Source organism: Pristiophorus japonicus, chromosome 4 (assembly GCF_044704955.1).
Source record: "Pristiophorus japonicus isolate sPriJap1 chromosome 4, sPriJap1.hap1, whole genome shotgun sequence".
NCBI classification, from domain to species: Eukaryota; Metazoa; Chordata; class Chondrichthyes; family Pristiophoridae; genus Pristiophorus; species Pristiophorus japonicus.
In genome coordinates, this window is record NC_091980.1 from 197,885,546 (window position 1) to 197,903,662 (window position 18,117).

Below are 18,117 nucleotides of genomic sequence, written 5' to 3' on the forward strand. Positions count from 1 at the left end.
TCAGTTCAACTTTCAACATTATTGGTGGACATTTCGTAGTGAATGTGTGTATCCCGTACACTTCTGCCTCCCCCGTACGAGTCTCCAATTCAGCCTGATCCACAGTGAATTGATCTTCCTCTGCAACGTGGTGGTTTGCAGGGTATGCAGGGTTTTCAGCTTGCCTGCACATTCGTTGGAGGTGTCCCATTGTCCTGCAACCATTGCCCACATAGTGCTTAACATGGCATTGATGGGGCCAATGATCACTTCTGCAGCGCCAACAAGGTATTAATTGCCTCGTGTTAACGATTGATGGCAGATTCTGGGTCAATTGGTGTCGGGCCACAGCAGCCAGCGTGTACGTTCTGCCATGTACATTTCTGCTCGAGACCGACATTACTTTATGCACAGTACTGGACAAAACTTCCTTACTCTGCGAAATCTGTTTGGTGTTGTAGCTGGTGGATATAAATGCCTGGGCTATCGTTATGGCTTTACTTAGATTCAGAGTTTCTACAGTCAACAGTTTGTGAAGGATTGTCTCATGTCCAATGCCCAGTACAAAAAAGTCTCTGAGCATTTTTTCTAGGAATCCCTCAAGCTCACAATGTCCTGCGAGGCGCCTTAGTTCGGCGATATAGCTCGCCACTTCCTGGCCCTCCGATCGTTGACACATGTAGAACCGATACCTCGCCATCAAAACGCTTTCCTTCGGATTTAGGTGCTCCCGGACCAGCGAACACAATTCTTCGTAGGATTTCTCTGCCGGTTTTGCCGGGGCCAGGAGATTCTTCTTGAGGCCATAGGTTGTTGCCCCACAGACGGTTAGGAGGATCGTCCTTCGTTTGGTAGCATTCTCATCCCCTTCCAGCTCGTTGGCCATGAAGTATTGGTTGAGTCTCTCCACGAAGGCCTCCCAATCATCCCCTTCTGAGAACTTCACCAGGATACCGACTGGTCTTTGCATTTTCGCACGGTTGTTCGTTATCTCGTTGCCAATTGGTACACTCATAATAAAGGATGAAACTGAATACTGTGTACAATGAGCAAGTGTGACCTTAGCTCCTTTAATAAGACTGCAGAGTGCAGGTACCTCGTGGGTGGCCTGCTTATACACTGTGCTCCCAAGGGATGCTGGGATCCCTAGGGACTCCAACAGCTGGGCCATCTGGTGGTTGGTGCCATGCAGGTTACACAGGATTAAATACATTACAAAAAATATTCCATTGCACTCCTGACTTGTGCTTTGTAGATGGTGGAGAGACTTTTGGAAGTCGGGAAATGAACCAACTGCTAAATATTATCCAGCCTCTGATCTGCTCCAGTAGCCATGGCATTTATGTTTCTTATCCAGTTGAGTTTCTGGTCAGTGGTGATTTCCAGGATTTTTATGATAGGTGGACTCAGCAATGGTATCACTGAATGTCCAGTGGAGATGATTAGGCTCGCTATTGTTGGAGATGGTCATTGCCTAACACTTGAGTGGCATAAATGTTACTTGCCACTTATCAGCTCAAGCTTTACTGCATGCGTGAATCGATTTTTGGAATGGCGAATGGAGCTGAACATTCTGCAATCATCAGTGAACGTTGTGACCTTACGATGGAAGGATGATCATTGATGAAGCAGCTAAAGTTAGATGCTGCCCTGAGGAATTCCTGCAGCAATGTCTTGGGACTGCGATAATTGTCCTCCAACAACCTCAGCCATCTTCCTTTGTGCTAGATATGATGCCAGTCACTGGAGTGTTTTCCCTTTGATCCCCATTAACTTTAGTTTTACTAGGGCTCTTTGGTGCCTTACTCGGTTGGATAATGCCTGGAATCCAAGGACAGTTACTCAGCTTACCTCACTCTCCCCTTAAAAGGGCAGTATTATGAGAAGACTTCTTGCTAGTAACCATAAAAATACTTGCAGCATATAATGTATGAAATGTCTGCATGTATGCTACAGAGCACAGATCCACCCTCCCTCCAATTTGTTAATGCAGATGTGGAAGTAATCCTGAAAGTAGTCCTCCTTTGCAACAGAAAGTTGGAAAATACCAATGAGGTGGCTAGGGCAATCAATGCATGCTCCATAATCCCTCAGTGGAGGAAGAAGATTGATTACCTTAATTAATAGCCAGAGATTGATGGCCAAACCAGGCAAAGTAAGAACAGTCAGCCACATCTTTTAAGAATGTGCTTGACTACTTCTGTTTGCCACTTACAATGACATTCCTTCACACAGTGCTAAAGTGCTTCCGTTGCTTACCATTAGTATCTAAAGGTAGTTTAGCACTAAAGTTTGCATACAAGGTTTGTAAGTGTCTTTGATGAAGTGGCATAAATGGATGTTGAGTGAGTGAATGCGCATGGAGAATGGTTTGTAGTGTACGAAGAAGTAATGGAAAATGTGGTATGCCAATTCTTGTTCACCACATCATTATTCTCATTTTCATGCATTCATCCAAAAATTGGTACTTCTGCGATCCCGAGGAAATGATTGGTTGGGGCGGTGGGGGGGGGGGTGGTGGGGGAGTGGGGGGAGCGGTAGTGGTGGTGAGCGGAAAAGTGCCCGAGTGTCTAATGTAATGGATCTCTGTTCCATTTCCTTACCTCACCTGACTGATTACTGCCCCAACATTGGATGTAATATGGGAGAATATCTAGGCCTATGTTTTTATCTATGTTTAGATGAAGGACAGATGAATTACATGGGGTGATATTACAAATCTGCACTGCTTGGGGGAGATTGGGTCAATGAAGGTGTATATTGGAAATAGATGTTACTTTCCAAGACACTACAGGTGACATCTGCATCATGAGGCAGTTTGTCATCTCCAACCTGTATTTCACATGAAAATATTATGAAGGTGTTGTCCCCTGTGTACAAAGTAGACCAAGTGCAGGCAACGGAAGGAGCGTATGGCAAACCAGTCCCACCCACCCTTTCCTTCAACGACTGTCTGTCCCACCTGTGACAGAGACTGTAATTCCCATATTGGATTGTTCAGTCACCTAAGAACTCACTGTTAGCGTGGAAGCAAGTCTTCCTCAATTTCGAGGGACTGCCTATGATGATGATCTAGACACAGTTTGTGTTTCCTAACGTATGCTATTACCATCTTATTTTTGCCCATCATTCCTTTTGTCTCTTAAATCACTCCTGCCTTCCACCCTATCACAGACCTTCCCTTTTCTTCTTTGCTTCCCTCCCGCTTTCACTGCCCCTGTACTTCCTTAAGAATCTGTTGCATCTCCAACTTTTCCAGTTCTGACGAAGGGTCACAGACCTGAAAAGTTAACTCTGTTTCTCTCCACAGATGTTACCTGTCCTGCTGAGATTTCCAGCATTTTCTGTTTTTATTTCAGATTCCATCATCCGCTGTATTTTGCTTTTATATTTAACTTTATAATCTGTTTATCCCTATAACAATTGGTGCGTGGCTCAGGTAACAATCCAGATATTATTACCTTTGAGGTTCTGCTTTTTAATTTGGAACCTAACTCCTCAAACTCTTTCAGCAGAACTTCATTTCTAGTTCTACCTATGTCATTGGTTCCTACGTGGACCACGAATCTCCCTCGAAGGTGAAGAGAAAGTCTAATGGAGGAGTGGAAGGCAAATCAGGCTATATCTGTTCCCGCCTGCCTTCACCTCAATATTTGCAGACAAAAATGAATGTACCTCAGTTTGGCAGATGATTAGTGCATGTAGAGGTTTATCTTCACACAGACAGATGAGGCAGCAAGACCAATAACAATAATGTGTCATGCTTTCTGTGGCACTGCATGAAAATGCATGCCAGCATGATCAACATCCAATACACCTTGATTTACAAGATCCCACCATCTCTGTCTGCAGGCCCTGGCAAATCTACCTAGCAACAACTGTGGGCATCCGACAGTTTGATGCACAAATCTGCCATCTGCTGCATGGACACTTGCAGCTACCATTACAGCATAGTGTTCCTATGTTCAGTCAGCTGTGCATGAAACTTGGTACCACTTTTTAGTCATGGAGCTGTAGAGTGGCACAGGGGTCAGCACACCTAACAACTAGTCTGCATGGGAGAGCCTGACATCAGCCTAGTCAAAGTATTTCCAAACGCTGCTCATAGATTACCGAATGGTGCTGCAGGGTTGGTTACACCTTTGATTTCACATTTGCGGAGTTCTCACTCTCAACTAGGCTGTTAAAAGTTTGACTGTAGCAGAGCTAAGATTGGTCCTTACTGGGAAGGACACAAAGTTAGACAAGTCAATCTCATAATAGTTATGCTCGCCTCTTTGCAACCAGTTCATGAGCAACATAGTCAGAGTTTTGACAAGTGAATCACATGCTCACTCTATTGGTCCTCGGTACAAGAGCGGAGGGATCCTGCAACACAAAAACAAAAGCTGTAAAAATAACAATCACTATGAATTTCTAGATTTCATAAAACTGACTGCACCACATGGTTCAAAGATACCACAGTTTTAGTAGTAGCATTGTATATTGTCAGGTTTTGCAAATGTTTAATGCGTAGTATATTACCAATATTCAAAAAAATTCTCAGTGGAAAATGTGCTTGCAAGTTCTTTACAGTAATCAACGAACTGAGTCTCAACTAGGACAAGTATTTGAGTTTGCTATGATGAGAGGGTTGTAATAGAGTTTGCTGTAAAGGTTGACTTTAGATTGAATCATCACTGTGATTTTTGTTTAACACATAACAAATCTTGGATTCAGATGAAGGCGTTTTTTTTTAAATTATGATCTCTTTTGTGGGAAGGCATCCCCATAAAAGATATTTTCTATACGTCTTGTGGACCATCGTCTCTTAATTTTTAGTGTTCGAATAAGAGGCAGGCTGACATATTCTGTCTCGTTTCTTGCCAATTGTTAGCAGATCTGGAACGGGTGGTGACAGAAAACAGACATGCGCTCCATCATGTCCGTAACTCCTTGGGCCTACTTTCATTTTCCTCGTGCCTAGATCTGGCTGCACAGAACAGGAAATCATGCTTGACAAATCTTCTGGAATTTTTTGAGGATGTAGCTAGTAGAGTGGACAAGGGAGAACCAGTGAATGTGGTGTATTTGGACTTTCAAAAGTCCTTTGACAAGGTGCCAGACAAGAAATTGGTGTGCAAAATCAAAGCACATGGCATTGGGGGTAATATACTGACGTGGATAGAGAACTGATTGGCAGACAGGAAGCAGAGAGTCGGGATAAAAGGGTCCTTTTCAGAATGGCAGGCAGTGACTCGTGGAGTGCCGCAGGGCTCAGTGCTGGGACCCCAGCTATTTACAATATACATCAATGATTTGGATGAAGGAATTGAGTGTAATATCCCCAAGTTTGCAGATGACACTAAACTGGGTGGCGGTGTGAGCTGTGAGGAGGACCCTAGGAGGCTGCAGGGTGACTTGGACAGGTTAGATGAGTGGGCAAATACATGGCAGATGCAGTATAATGTGGATAAACATGAGGTTATCCACTTTGGGGGCAAAAACGCGAAGACAGAATATTATCTGAATGGCAGCAGATTAGGAAAAGGGGAGGTGCAACGAGACCTGGGTGTCATGGTTCATCAGTCATTGAAAATTGGCATGCAGGTACAGCAGGCGGTGAAGAAGGCAAATGGTATGTTGGCCTTCATAACTAGGGGATTTGAGTATAGGATTTGAGTATAGGAGCAGGGAGGTCTTACTGCAGTTGTACAGGGCCCTGGTGAGGCCTCACCTGGAATATTGTGTTCAGTTTTGGTCTCCTAATCTGAGGAAGGACGTTCTTGCTATTGAGGGAGTGCAGCGAAGGTACACCAGACTGAATCCCGGGATGGCAGGACTGACATATGAGGAGAGACTGGATCAACTGGGCCTTTATACATTGGAGTTTAGAAGGATGAGAGGGGATCTCATAGAAACATTTAAGATTCTGATGGGACTGGACAGGTTAGATGCGGGTAGAATGTTCCCGATGTTGGGGAAGTCCAGAACCAGGGGACATAGTCTTAGGATAAGGGATAGGCCATTTCGGACTGAGATGAGGAGAAACTTCTTCACTCAGAGAGTTGTTAACTTGTGGAATTTCCTGACGCAGAGAGTTGTTGATGCCAGTTCATTGGATATATTCAAGAGGGAGTTAGATATGGCCCTTACAGCTAAGGGGATCAAGGGGTATGGAGAGAAAGCAGGAAAGCGGTACTGAGGGAATGTTCAGCCATGATCTTATTGAATGGTGGTGCAGGCTCGAAGGGCCGAATGGCTTACTCCTACACCTATTTTGTACATTTCTATGTTTCTATGTGCCCGACCATATGTGGGTGGGCATATGTAAAACAAGTGAAAATAAGGGAAATACGTCCTGAAATATATTTCATCTCCTCCCCATTTGTGTTGCTTGAATGCTGGATACAGTGAATTTATTCAAAGGACAAAGGTATGGGACCAGAAAATTGAGCCCAGACTGTTCAAAAAGTACTTGACAAACATTATTTTTGTTTCAGAATGGAGATGAGCCATGCTTCATTTTCATCACATCAGTGTTACAGACTTTTATGTGACTTGCACTTTTGCATTGTCTATTTGTAAACAAACTATAGGCATTCATTGATGTCTATGGTGCACAAGACTTGGATTTAACAGCTAGAAGTCACCAATTTTAAGTTTGTGCACTGTGACCGCCAAGAAAGATTCCACTGTCACTTTTCTTTCACAATTTAACACATTCGGAGAAAAAGGGAGAGAAGGATAAATACGGTAAGCAAAGAACAATTAATCTAATGGCAGTTAAAGACAAATTTCTCGAATCCATAATTTAAAACAAAATGTGTAAGCATTTGGAAATTTATGGATTAACCAAGAACAGCCAGCACGGATTGTTAAAGGCAAGTCACATTTGCCAAACTTGAAAAGGTGATCAATTAAATAAAAATAATGCAGTGGATATGGATTTTCAGCAAGCATTTGAAAAATATCACACAAGGAGCTTGTGAGAAAAATACAGGCACTCGTACAAGAGGAGATACAATAGCATGGATAGAAAATTTACTGACTATCAGGAAGCAATGAGCTAGGGTAAATAGGTGTTGTTTGGATCAGAGATGAGTTGGAACTGGTGCACCACAGGGATAAAGGGCAGGATGAACTTTTGTTCTTGATATGTAAATAGATGATTTGGACTTGGGTATAAAGAGCACAATCTTGAAATTTGCTGATGGCTGGTTAATGGAGTGGGCGGATGCAATTTAATGTCGATGAGTGAGCAGTAAAACATTTTGGGAGGAAAAACATGGAATGGGAAAAGAAAGTAATGGAAATATTCTGAAGGGTGTGGATGAACAGAGATTTCGAGAGGGTCAAATACATAATTTCCTGAGAGCAAATTAAAAAGATCAACAGCTTTTTGTGTTTCCTGAATAGGGACTGAGAGTATAGGAGTAAAGAATAACAATACATTTATAAAGTTATATTGTCTAGGCAACAGTTAAGAGTACTATTTGTAGTTTTGGGTGCCCCATCATAGAAAGGGCATTAAAGCCATAGAGATCATATAGTGTAGTGTAGATTCACCAAAATGATGCCAGAGATGGGAAACTATAGTTGTGAAGATAGACTAAGATATCAGGATTGTTTCCTCTGGAGCGGAGAAGGAGGGAATTTAATAGAGGTTTTTAAATCTATTTGAGTTTTGATTGAACAAATGGAAAAAGACTATTTTCTTTGGTTAGGGAGTCAAAATAAGGGAACATCAATTTAAAATTGTTAGAGGGGTGAACTTATACAGAAGTTTTCCACAGCTCTTCCACTCTTTTGGTGGATGATCAGGAGAACCCTGGCATGAGGAGCAATGTTAGAAGAAATTTCTTTATAAAGGGTTTTTGGAGTGGTAAAAGCTTTGCTACAGGAAAGAGTTGAGACTATTGCATCTTTGAAGGGATAATTGAATAAATATTTGAAGTAAAGAAGGATACAGGGCAAAGGGGAGAGAGTGAGCACTAGTTTCATATTGCTCTAGCCAAGAGTTAGCATAGACTAAATGGCCTCAGTCTGTGCTGTAAACTACTAAGGTTCCATAAAGATGAGGGTCCTTTAAACACTCTAAGCAGTTACTGATGGTTCAAAATATTAGGAAATCTACTGGATTGATAGCTGCACATATGAATCATTTATATTGAACTATTCACCTATTATGAATAGACTTTTTATCTAACACAAATGTAAAAGAATATTGTAAACATTTATGGAGGGTTGCTAATGACATTCAATGTTTACAAGTGTAATCAATGCTAAAGTTAAAGCCATGTGATCAATCTTTTAGGTACACTTGTGTTGAAATAATTTTATATTTGTACGAATTATTAGGTAATTGGTGTAAACATAGCAATAAATTCAACATTTTAGTGCAGGACACTATGTTAAATATGACTTGGGTTTTTGCTTAATTTGGTCATAGGTTTGATATTTTTTGACTCTTGTTGAATATACTTTAATAATTATTCGTGAAATTTAGAATAAATATTGTAATCTTGACAAATGATTGTTTCAAAAACTAATACTTTCTTGGTGATTTATGTATTTTTCAGCATGTGAGAAAGAAACAAGTCTTGTTTGCCAGCACTCATCAGAGCAGGAGCTCCAACCTTTCAAAGAAAAAATGGAAGCATTTATTCAAAATGGTAAGTACAACACATTATTTTATACAAATTGTGAAGTGAAATACCATAGAAATACAAATCACATTTCCATATTTATATGACATTTGGAGTACAGCTTCGACTGTTATGCTTGAACTATAAAAGTTGAAGAATGCTCATTATTTTCTATAAGTGTCATAAATAGATTTCCAACCATGTGATATGACATATTTCAACTTATGATTATGACCAAAATTCACATGCGGCATTGTCTCCTTCAATCTTATCCAATCAGACTAGCTTATGGAGATACTTATTGAATCTAGTAGCTGCCCAAGTAGTTCTCTCTTCAATTCTGCTTTAGAATCAGTGCTAGATTTAGCTCTTTTTTAATACCTTTCTGATGCACATGGGACCCCAGGGCATTTTAACTTGCTCCTGAATGGTGCTTTGCCGTTACCACCCCACCAGATAAAACTGTCGGGAAGCCAGCGAGATCGCTAAGATAAGTTGTAAAAGAAAAACTTTCCTTAGTAGTACTTCCTTAGTAGTAGTAGCAAGAATGCTCCTCCATGACCCATAAGGAAAGTCTGGGACTCTGCTGCCCTGGGCTCGCTTGCTCCCCAGCTGCGAGATGCTTGCAACAACCTCCTCTCAGACTTGCCTTGCTGCCGGCAACTTGCTCTTTCTTATCCAACATCTTGGCCACCAGATCATCGTTCTCTCCTTGCCAGCTACTTCCACTCTCCACCTGAAATGGACAAGCAGCTAACTAGTGGCATTCAAATGATGCTTGGCACCTACAAATTTAAAAATATTTTTTCTAGCTACATAAGAACATTAACTATATTATTGTTTAGTGTGATGCAGATGGTGAAAAGGCAAAACTGGACTCTGTCCTTATGGCCACAATCTACCTAGTGCCAAAAGCTTTATATTACTCCAAAATTACTAATTGAAAAAATATATTAAAAGGTTTGTAATTATAATTTAGTCATCATTCCTCTGTTGACTAAATTGCCTTCCATGAAAATTACTGAGAACCAGTACCAAATTTGTCCAGGTAAAAATCATTGTTTTAATTGTTTCATTAAAAAACCTCTAATTGATACTAACATTCATGGACTTTATTTTTGTATTGTAAAATTTGGTATAAACATCATCAAAGTGAAAAGCAACTTCAAATCATCAAAGCAACAACAACTTTAATAGCAAAATCATATTCATGGTATTAATAATCTTGGTCATACTGAATCATCACCATGTTGTTTTTAGCATGTGATCCATTTAGTGTTGTTCTAGTATTTCCATGCAAACCAATACTGCCTTTTAAATCTGTTCAATTTATTTTTATTTATATGCACTGTAAAGCTCTCTAAAAGAGATAAACATAATTACTGTTAAAATAATATTCCCATAACTTCTGTATACATAAGAACATAAGAAATAGGAGCAGGAGTAGGCCACCTGGCCCCTCAAGCCTGCTCCACCATTTAGTAAGATCATGGCTGATCTGATCATGGACTCAGCTCCACTTCCCTGCTCTCTCCCCATAACCCTTTATTCCCTTATAGTTCAAAAATCTGTCTATCTCCGTCTTAAATATATTCAATGACCCAGCCTCCACAGCTGTCTGAGAGAAATATAGTGTACATTCCTATAAACCTAGCAGGGATTTGCCAACTGACTGCTTGTAAATAAATATACTCACAGTGTGAATGTCAAGACCGGCACATAAGCAATATCATTATTTGAAATGGCACAACCCAATTTGAGAGCTTCACTTTCCGTACTGGTGTTTTTTTATATATATACAATATTTCTGTCCTGTGTTTAGTTTACAAGGATTATTTCCTTTACTTATTAAAAATCAGTCATTTACAATTAGTTACCAGGAGTACAATAGCTTTCTTAGGTTCCAAATGCTAAACTGTAGGTGTTATTCATAAGGAGATACCATGGCACCTTGACTGTGTTGCAGAATGATTTGTGAAAGATACATATTTAATTTAACTAACTAGGTTTTGAGCAGGTCTGTAAACTGCAGGGTAGATTTCATTCACACAGTAAGTATCAGGGCTTGTTGGTACCAACAACTTTATTTTTATAGAGTGATGAACAATATTAATAAGGCAGAAATTTTATGAATTTCAACTTTTTAAAATATTTAGAGTGTCAGAGAGTCATTGGCCGAAATTTTCCTGCTGCCGTGTGTGCGGGCTTGGAGGTGGGTTGCCAGTAAAAGTCGCAGAAAATGGTAACGAGCCGTCATCCTGCCACCTCACGACTTTAACTTGGGCTTGCCTGCCAACGTGGCATGGCAGAGGCAGCCGAACGGCAGAGGCAGTCGACCTAATTAAGCTCATTAAAACCTTGCTGTCAGAGCCTTAACAGTGTATTTAACCAGACCTTTTGAATTTCACTGGATGAACACGGGAATCACGCAGCTCGGGAACCATGTATGTCAACCTGAGGCGGCAGCTCAGTGATCAGAGTATGGAAATCCCAAGAAGTACTCCCACATGACACCTAATTACTTGCCTAAGGGAAAGGCTCTTACTGACTCTATTTTGAGTACAGATTTAGGTGTCTAGAGTTTGAAAGTCTTTTCTGCAACCTCGGGAGCCACTCTCACCTCATTGCAACTAACTATCACAACATTGACAGATTGGTCCTCTGATCTCTACTTGGCCTGTCGTCTATTATATCAGCATGGGTGCCACTTATGCTGTCTCAGTTTGGTCCTCAGAATTGGACCAGGATGAGCCCCAACTACAGCAGCAGCAGGCATACCAGCAGCCGTCTCCTCCACAGAACAGAGGAGGCACCTCAGGGCTTCAGCGTGCCGGAGGCGATAAACCTCAACACGGGGTATCCAGGCAGATGATGAGCTTCCTCAACATGACTGAGCAACAGTGCCAAAGGATGCTCAGGCTATTGCACCAGATTGATGCAGACATTTGTAGCTTGCTGAAGCAAGACCTTCTGCCCAGAGGAACGGGTGGACATGCCTTACTGATGGCTCTCAAAGTCACCAGCACTCTCAACTTCTTCTACTCAGGGTCCTACCAGGGATCTGCAGCAGACATTTGCGGCATCTCGCAGTCGGCTGCCCACAAATACATCACACAGGTCACCGATGCCCTGTTTCACAAGGCAGCCAATTATATCAATTTTGCCACTAATGAATCCAGTGTTACTGAGTGGGCGCTCGGCTTTGCGGCTCTGGCTGGCTTGCCACGGGTGCAGGACATCATCAACTGCACACATGCAGCCATCAAGGCACCCCCACATCACCCAGGAGTGTTTGTGAATCACAAAGGTCTCCACTCCATCTTGCCTGCACCCATAGGAAGATCATCATGCAAGTGTGCGCAAGATTCCCTGGCAGCTGTCATGATTCTTTTGTGCTGCGCCAATCCTCCCTCCCTCAGCTCTTCATACCTCCAAACAGACTTACTGGCTGGCTGCTTGGAGACTACTGAAGATGTGGTACATGACACCCTTGAGGAGGTCAAGTACTGAAGCAGAGGAATGTTATAATGAGAGCCACATGTCCACCAGATGTATTATAGAGCAAACGATAGGCATGCTGAAGATGCACTTCAGATGCCTTACCAGGTTTGGAGGAACCCTTCAGTATGCACCAACCAGGGTATTCAGAATCATCGTGGTCTGCTGCACACTGCACAACATAGCGCAGTAACGTGGATTAGCACTGCCAGAGGAGCAATGCGCAGAGCACACAGCCTCTTCAGAGAAGGAGCATCAGCTGGAAGATAAGGAGGAGGAGCAGGAACAACCTGAGTTCCAGATGCCAGCAGCACCAGAGCACATTGCTGCCCAGGAGGCAAGAAATGGCCTCATCATGGCCAGATTTACTTAACTTCCTGCATTACATCCATATGGCTGTCACATGCTGTGCCAGGTTCCCCTTCACCGACCCGCACCCCCCCCCACCCCCTCAACAACACCATAAAGCATCCCTACAATGACCAAGCCATTCCTTTCACACTGATCCTCATTGTTGGAGGTTACATTATGTCTCACCATTCACTCCAACTCACTTAGCCACTTCCAAAGTAGCAGACAAAAATGGGCATCACCAGAAAGTGGTGAAAATTATTAGCTTTATAAGTGTCATAGCAGTAAAAGAACCTGAACAGAAACATTTCTTTAAACACATATGTGCTTACCCTTGTACATCTACTTCTGTGTCATTTTTCATTTATGCATGCTTTTATGAGGTTCAACTCCTGTGGCTTCAGCAGAGGTAGAGGCAGGCTGCTCACTTCCTTGCTGCGACTGTATAGACACTTTTGACGAATGTCCTCTGGGCTTTGGAATCTGTGAAGGCCCCGCCAAAGTCTGCCTCTCCTGCGACCATGCAAGGGCAGACTTGGTCATCGCGATCCGTGGAGACATCTGTGGCTCTGATTGAGGAGGAGTGTGAACACTTTGAGAGGAGCCCACACTTCCAAGTCCCTTCTCACCATCATCACTCTCATGGGCCATCTACACTTCCCTGCTATCAAGGAGCTGACAAACTCCTTGCTGCACAGCAGTTTGGCCATGAGGGCCCAAATCTATGTTTACATCCCTCCTAGACAGGAGGTCTATGAGCCTCTACCATCTATTCTCCATTGGTAACATGTACTCATGTGAGTAGCGCATTAGCTGCTCCATGCAGGTGGCCATTCTTTCCATGGAAGAGCATACCGTCCACATCATCTGTGACATGGTGGTGCTCATTTTGGAGATGGGACTCCTCCATTCTCTGCACATTTGCAGACATCACAGCTGCAAAACCTGTCAGGCCTCCTGCACTTCTTCCTGCAGCTCCAGGATCACCCTGTTTCACGATGGCCCCGGAGACTCAGCATCTGCATACAGCTGAACAGAGCTGGCAGGATCCTGTGCCCTCTGGCGAGGAGTCTCCACTGCTGTCCCTGTCTCCACCATCTCCTCTTGCTCACTTGTGATGTGTGATCACCAGGTGATAACACTATTCTAACTCGTGTGGGACCCATTGAGGTGTGCGTATCTGCATTGGTGCTGGGAGTGCTTGATGGAGGAAGGGCGGCAAATCATGCGTTAGTGATGCCATTTAAAGGCAGCCTGCACTTCTTAAAGGGGAGGTGCACTTTGGCTGCTGCGAACTAATTTATCAGACAATAGTGAAAAATGGCAAGCAGAGGTGCTGGAGCAAGGAACCCTCGATTCTCCACTACTGCATTGGTGGTATTGGTGCAGGAGGTGCTATTTCCCCCTTTTGGCAGAAGGGTGTCACGGCAAGTCATCCGGCAACAGCGCTCAGAGATGCGAAGCAGGCAAATGCAGGGAGCATAGCTCAGGATCTTGCCGCAATTCTGCAAAAAAATTCAATGATCTGGACAGTGCTTCTAAGGTAAGACTCCTACTCATATCTCTCTTACTCTGGTTTAAACCTGCACCGACACTTCATTGAACCTCCTTCTGCTGCTCCTGGCACAATCTATACCTGCTACTGTCCTCCCAATCACTCTGGTTGTGGCATGTAGCATTGACCGTGCTTGGGTTCCTGACAGAGGTTATGAGCCAGGTGTTCAGGGGATAACCTTTGTCCTGAAGCAGCCAAAGTCTGACCTGATGGTCTGGCTGGGAGAAAGTGGGGGAATTGAGGAATGGCGCAGGACAAAGGCATCATGACTACTGTCAGGAAACCAAGCACAGATCTGCATTATCTGCTGCCTGTAGTCACACACTAGCTGCACCTTCATAGGGTGGATGCCAATTCCATTGTTGATTATTCTGGGGTCGTCATATGGAGTACACATGGCAATGTGTGGGCAGTCAATTATTCACTGGGAAGCAAATAGTTCTGGTAAATCCCAGAGTGACCTCCTGTTGCTTGGCAGCCTCCACAGGGATGGTGATGATATTGATCCTCTTGTTGAAGCATGCACCTGTTAACCTGCCTTATGCAGCAATGCACTCTAAATTGGCAGATATTGCTGGTGTTATCCATTGCAGCTGGGAATGACCCTGAAACATAGAAATTGAGGGCCACAGTTATTTTAAGAGCCAGAGGTATTGCTGCACATGCCATGCTGATGGTCTCCAGTTGTTGCTGCAACAGGTGACATAGCTCAGTCACAGCCTCACTGGTGAAGAGGAGATGCCGCTTCTACTGTACTACTCACTCAAGTTCAGTTAGAAGATCCTACTGTAGAAGACTCTGCTGTAAGGCCTCGTTGCACTATGCTCTCCTTTTCCCTCTTGTGCCAGGAGCTGCAGCTTTCTGCTATCTTACTTACAGCTACTCCTCTTCCTCTTCATTCAGTCCCAGACTGAGCAAAACACCCTTTTTACTACCATAAACAGCTTGTCCTTGCACAGACAAAATACTAAAGCTGCAAAAAGCGACTATCCAGAACTTTTCCACAAAAATATCTCTACCATAAGCCAAAAATTCTCCGCCAAGCTCACTAGCAGCCTAAAACGATGAACCAAAGATGCAACTATGTGCAGCTGAGCATCTAATTCAATATCACTGATGCAGTCTGCCTGCTGAATGGCGTCAAGAATCACTGGGCAGGCCAAGGAACCTGCAGATCCAGTATTCCCATAATTCAGTTTCTCAAAAAGATCATTCAGCAGGTGAAGGACCCTTATTTACATATTTCAATTGCTTCAGCGCTCCAATCAGGTGATCACCAGGTAGGTCTACACTATATTAATTATGGAACTGATATTTGAAGTCGCCCATACCAATATGATGACTGCCGAACTTCTAAGGAAGATTGGGAATGGAATCCCACCGCTTGCAATTTTCTTTTATTCGTTCCTGGGGATGTGGGCGTCGCTGGCAAGGCCAGTATTTATTTCCCATCCCTAATTGCCCTTGAGAGCCACCTTCTTGAACTGCTGAAGTCTGTGTGGTAAAGGTACTCTCATAGCGCTGTTGGGAGGGAGATCCAGGATTTTGATCCAGCGACGATGAAGGAACGGCAATATATTTCCAAGTCAGGATGGTGTGTGACTTTCAGGTGATGGTGTTCCCATGCAGCTGCTGCCCTCATCCTTCTAGTTGGTAGAGGTCACAGGTTTGAGAGGTGCAGTCGAAGAAATCTTGGTGAGTTGCTACATGGTGTGCTGGTGGTGGAGGGAGTGAATGCTTAAGGTGGTGGATGGGCACCAATCAAGGTGGCAGCTTTGTCCTGGATGGTGTCGAGCTTCTTAAGTGTTGTTGGAGCTGCACTCATCTAGGAAAGTGGAGAATATTCCATCACACTGCTGACTTGTGCCTTGTAGAAGGTGGAAAGGCTTTGGTGAGTCAGGAGATGAGACATTCGCTGCAGAATACCCAGCCTTTAACCTGCTCTTGTAGCCACAGTATTTATGTGGCTGGTCCAATTAAGTTTCCGGTCCATGGTGACCCCCAGGATGTTGATCATATTGTAGCCTGAAATTGGGTAAGCATCGCTCAATTCCTTCCCCCAGAGTCTTCTCGTTCCACTCCTTTTTCTTCCATCCCCCTTGTTACATTTCTTTCTCATTCTCCTCCCAATCCTTTATTCACCATCACATCTCTTTCTCCAACTCATCTTGTGTCTGTTTTGCTCTGCTCTATCACTATATTTTATTTTGTAATCACAACCACATTAGCTATATCCCTTTTCCATGCTATTCTACCCCTCTAGCCTCATTCTTATTTTCCATGTCTCTCTCCTCTCCATTAATGCCATCTTCATTTGCACTCCTCTCTATTCCTCTGATCCCTATTCATGTCCTTCTAAAATTCAAATTATTATTATTTTGAATGGTTCAATGAGTAATATCGTTGGATGAAAATGCTTCAGTAATTTAATTGAATAGATACAAACATAGATATAAAACTATTGTATAGTATTGCAACATGATTTCAGTTGCATTATAGTACGTTGTACAAGAACAAGCTCTACAATAAACAACATCCCTTTTAGAGTCTTGCTTTTCACTGACTGCTCCCATTGTAGTATTTTATTTACTATTGTGCTTCTTTGTAAAACTTTAATAAGCATTATAATCCATTGCTAAACTTAGGAATCACAGATTACTTGGCCAAAAATAGCTTGTGTATGCTAATAAACACTTCAGCTAGGAGCCTTGGTGTTTATTCAATTTGCAGGAGCCATTTATTGCCTTGTACACTGAGGGATTTCCATGTTTATCACACATATTTAACACAGTAAATTTTATGTTGACTCCAGAAGCTGTGAAACAATTTTATTTTAACTGGCCATCCGTGGAAACATTGGGCACCTTATACTATTTATGTCATATACTTTTATGCAAATAAATATTCAGCCTTTTATTTCACATTTTAGATGAAAATAGAGATAAAAGTTTTCCAACAAGTTTAAATATTTTGCAATATCTGTTCTACCTGACATGGCTGCTCGCAGATAAAAATGTGGCATTATGTATTGTAGGCAAATTGTACGTTTGTTACATAGATATCAAGGGGCTGAAATTGAGCCCCGCTCCAAATGGGGCGCACTCACCATTTTTTTAAGGTGTTCTCCACCCCAATGGGGGCGGAGATCCAACAGAAAATCAGGTGTTATAAAATGTTTTCCAGCAGGGCCTTGTTCCGGGCGGGTGCGGGCCAGTAATGACCTTTGGTCATGTCGACTGCCCATCCCAGTCATCAGCGCCACAACGTTCCTCCCCTTCAGTTAAAGGCATGGGCCACTGCGAACTCTGCATGGGGTTTAGTTAGGCCCACTGGGCCACCAGGAAGGGTTTCAGCTGGGCCAGCAGCCTGGCACCCAAGAAGGAGTGCCAGGCTGCCTGTTGGCTGCCCGGCAGAACCCGTGGGCACCATTATTGAGCTGACCTGGCAGTCGGCCGACAAATAAAACAAAGTGCCGTCCGTGGCAGTGCGCCCTCCCCTTTAAGGGCAGTCGCGCCGTCCAGGCACGCACAGCTTCCCGCCGGGGAAAGCTGTCGGGGGCACCGACCAGCGGCAAATCCGCTCCTTTGGAGCAATTTCCTAGGGGCGGAATGGGGATCGCAGCTAGTCGTGGGGGGGTGCGCGTGCCCATCAGGGCGGGAGCAAGGATGGCGCGGTAGCAATTGTCGCTGCAAAGCCCAGGTAGGGCAATTTTAAAAATGGTCTTTCCTTCGCACCGACTAGGCGGAGAGTCCTTAGTGACCCATGGCCACCTCTTTGAGACGGTCACGGCTCTTAAAGAATGGGGCAATTTCGGCCCCCAAATGTCAGTTACTTAATTACTTGAGTGATTTGCTCCTTCATGAGTAATTTTACTGAAATTTTGTTCATGATTGATAGCAATGAATTCTAGACTCAAAACCTTCTTTAATCTTTGAAGTTTAACCTAGAATTCACCTACTAGTCTACAGTATTCAAACTTTTTTGGTGCTCCCATATAACCTGAAATCCATTCGTATCTGGGATACAACAGCATCAAAATGTGGAATTGATAAATCCCTTTATCTCAGTATATGACTGGGTTCTTCAAAATATTTCAATGCTAGGTTT

General features: G+C 43.2%; 1 protein-coding gene across 1 annotated transcript in view; it reads left to right on the forward strand.

Moving 5' to 3' along the window:
• The window catches only part of LOC139262282 (formin-1-like), a 654,821-nt gene that overhangs the window by 420,194 nt on the left and 216,510 nt on the right, over positions 1–18,117 (forward strand). The window contains exon 14 of the mRNA XM_070877435.1: positions 8,541–8,633. Within this exon, the coding sequence (XP_070733536.1) occupies positions 8,541–8,633 (93 nt within the window). The remainder of the gene's footprint in view (positions 1–8,540; positions 8,634–18,117) is intronic.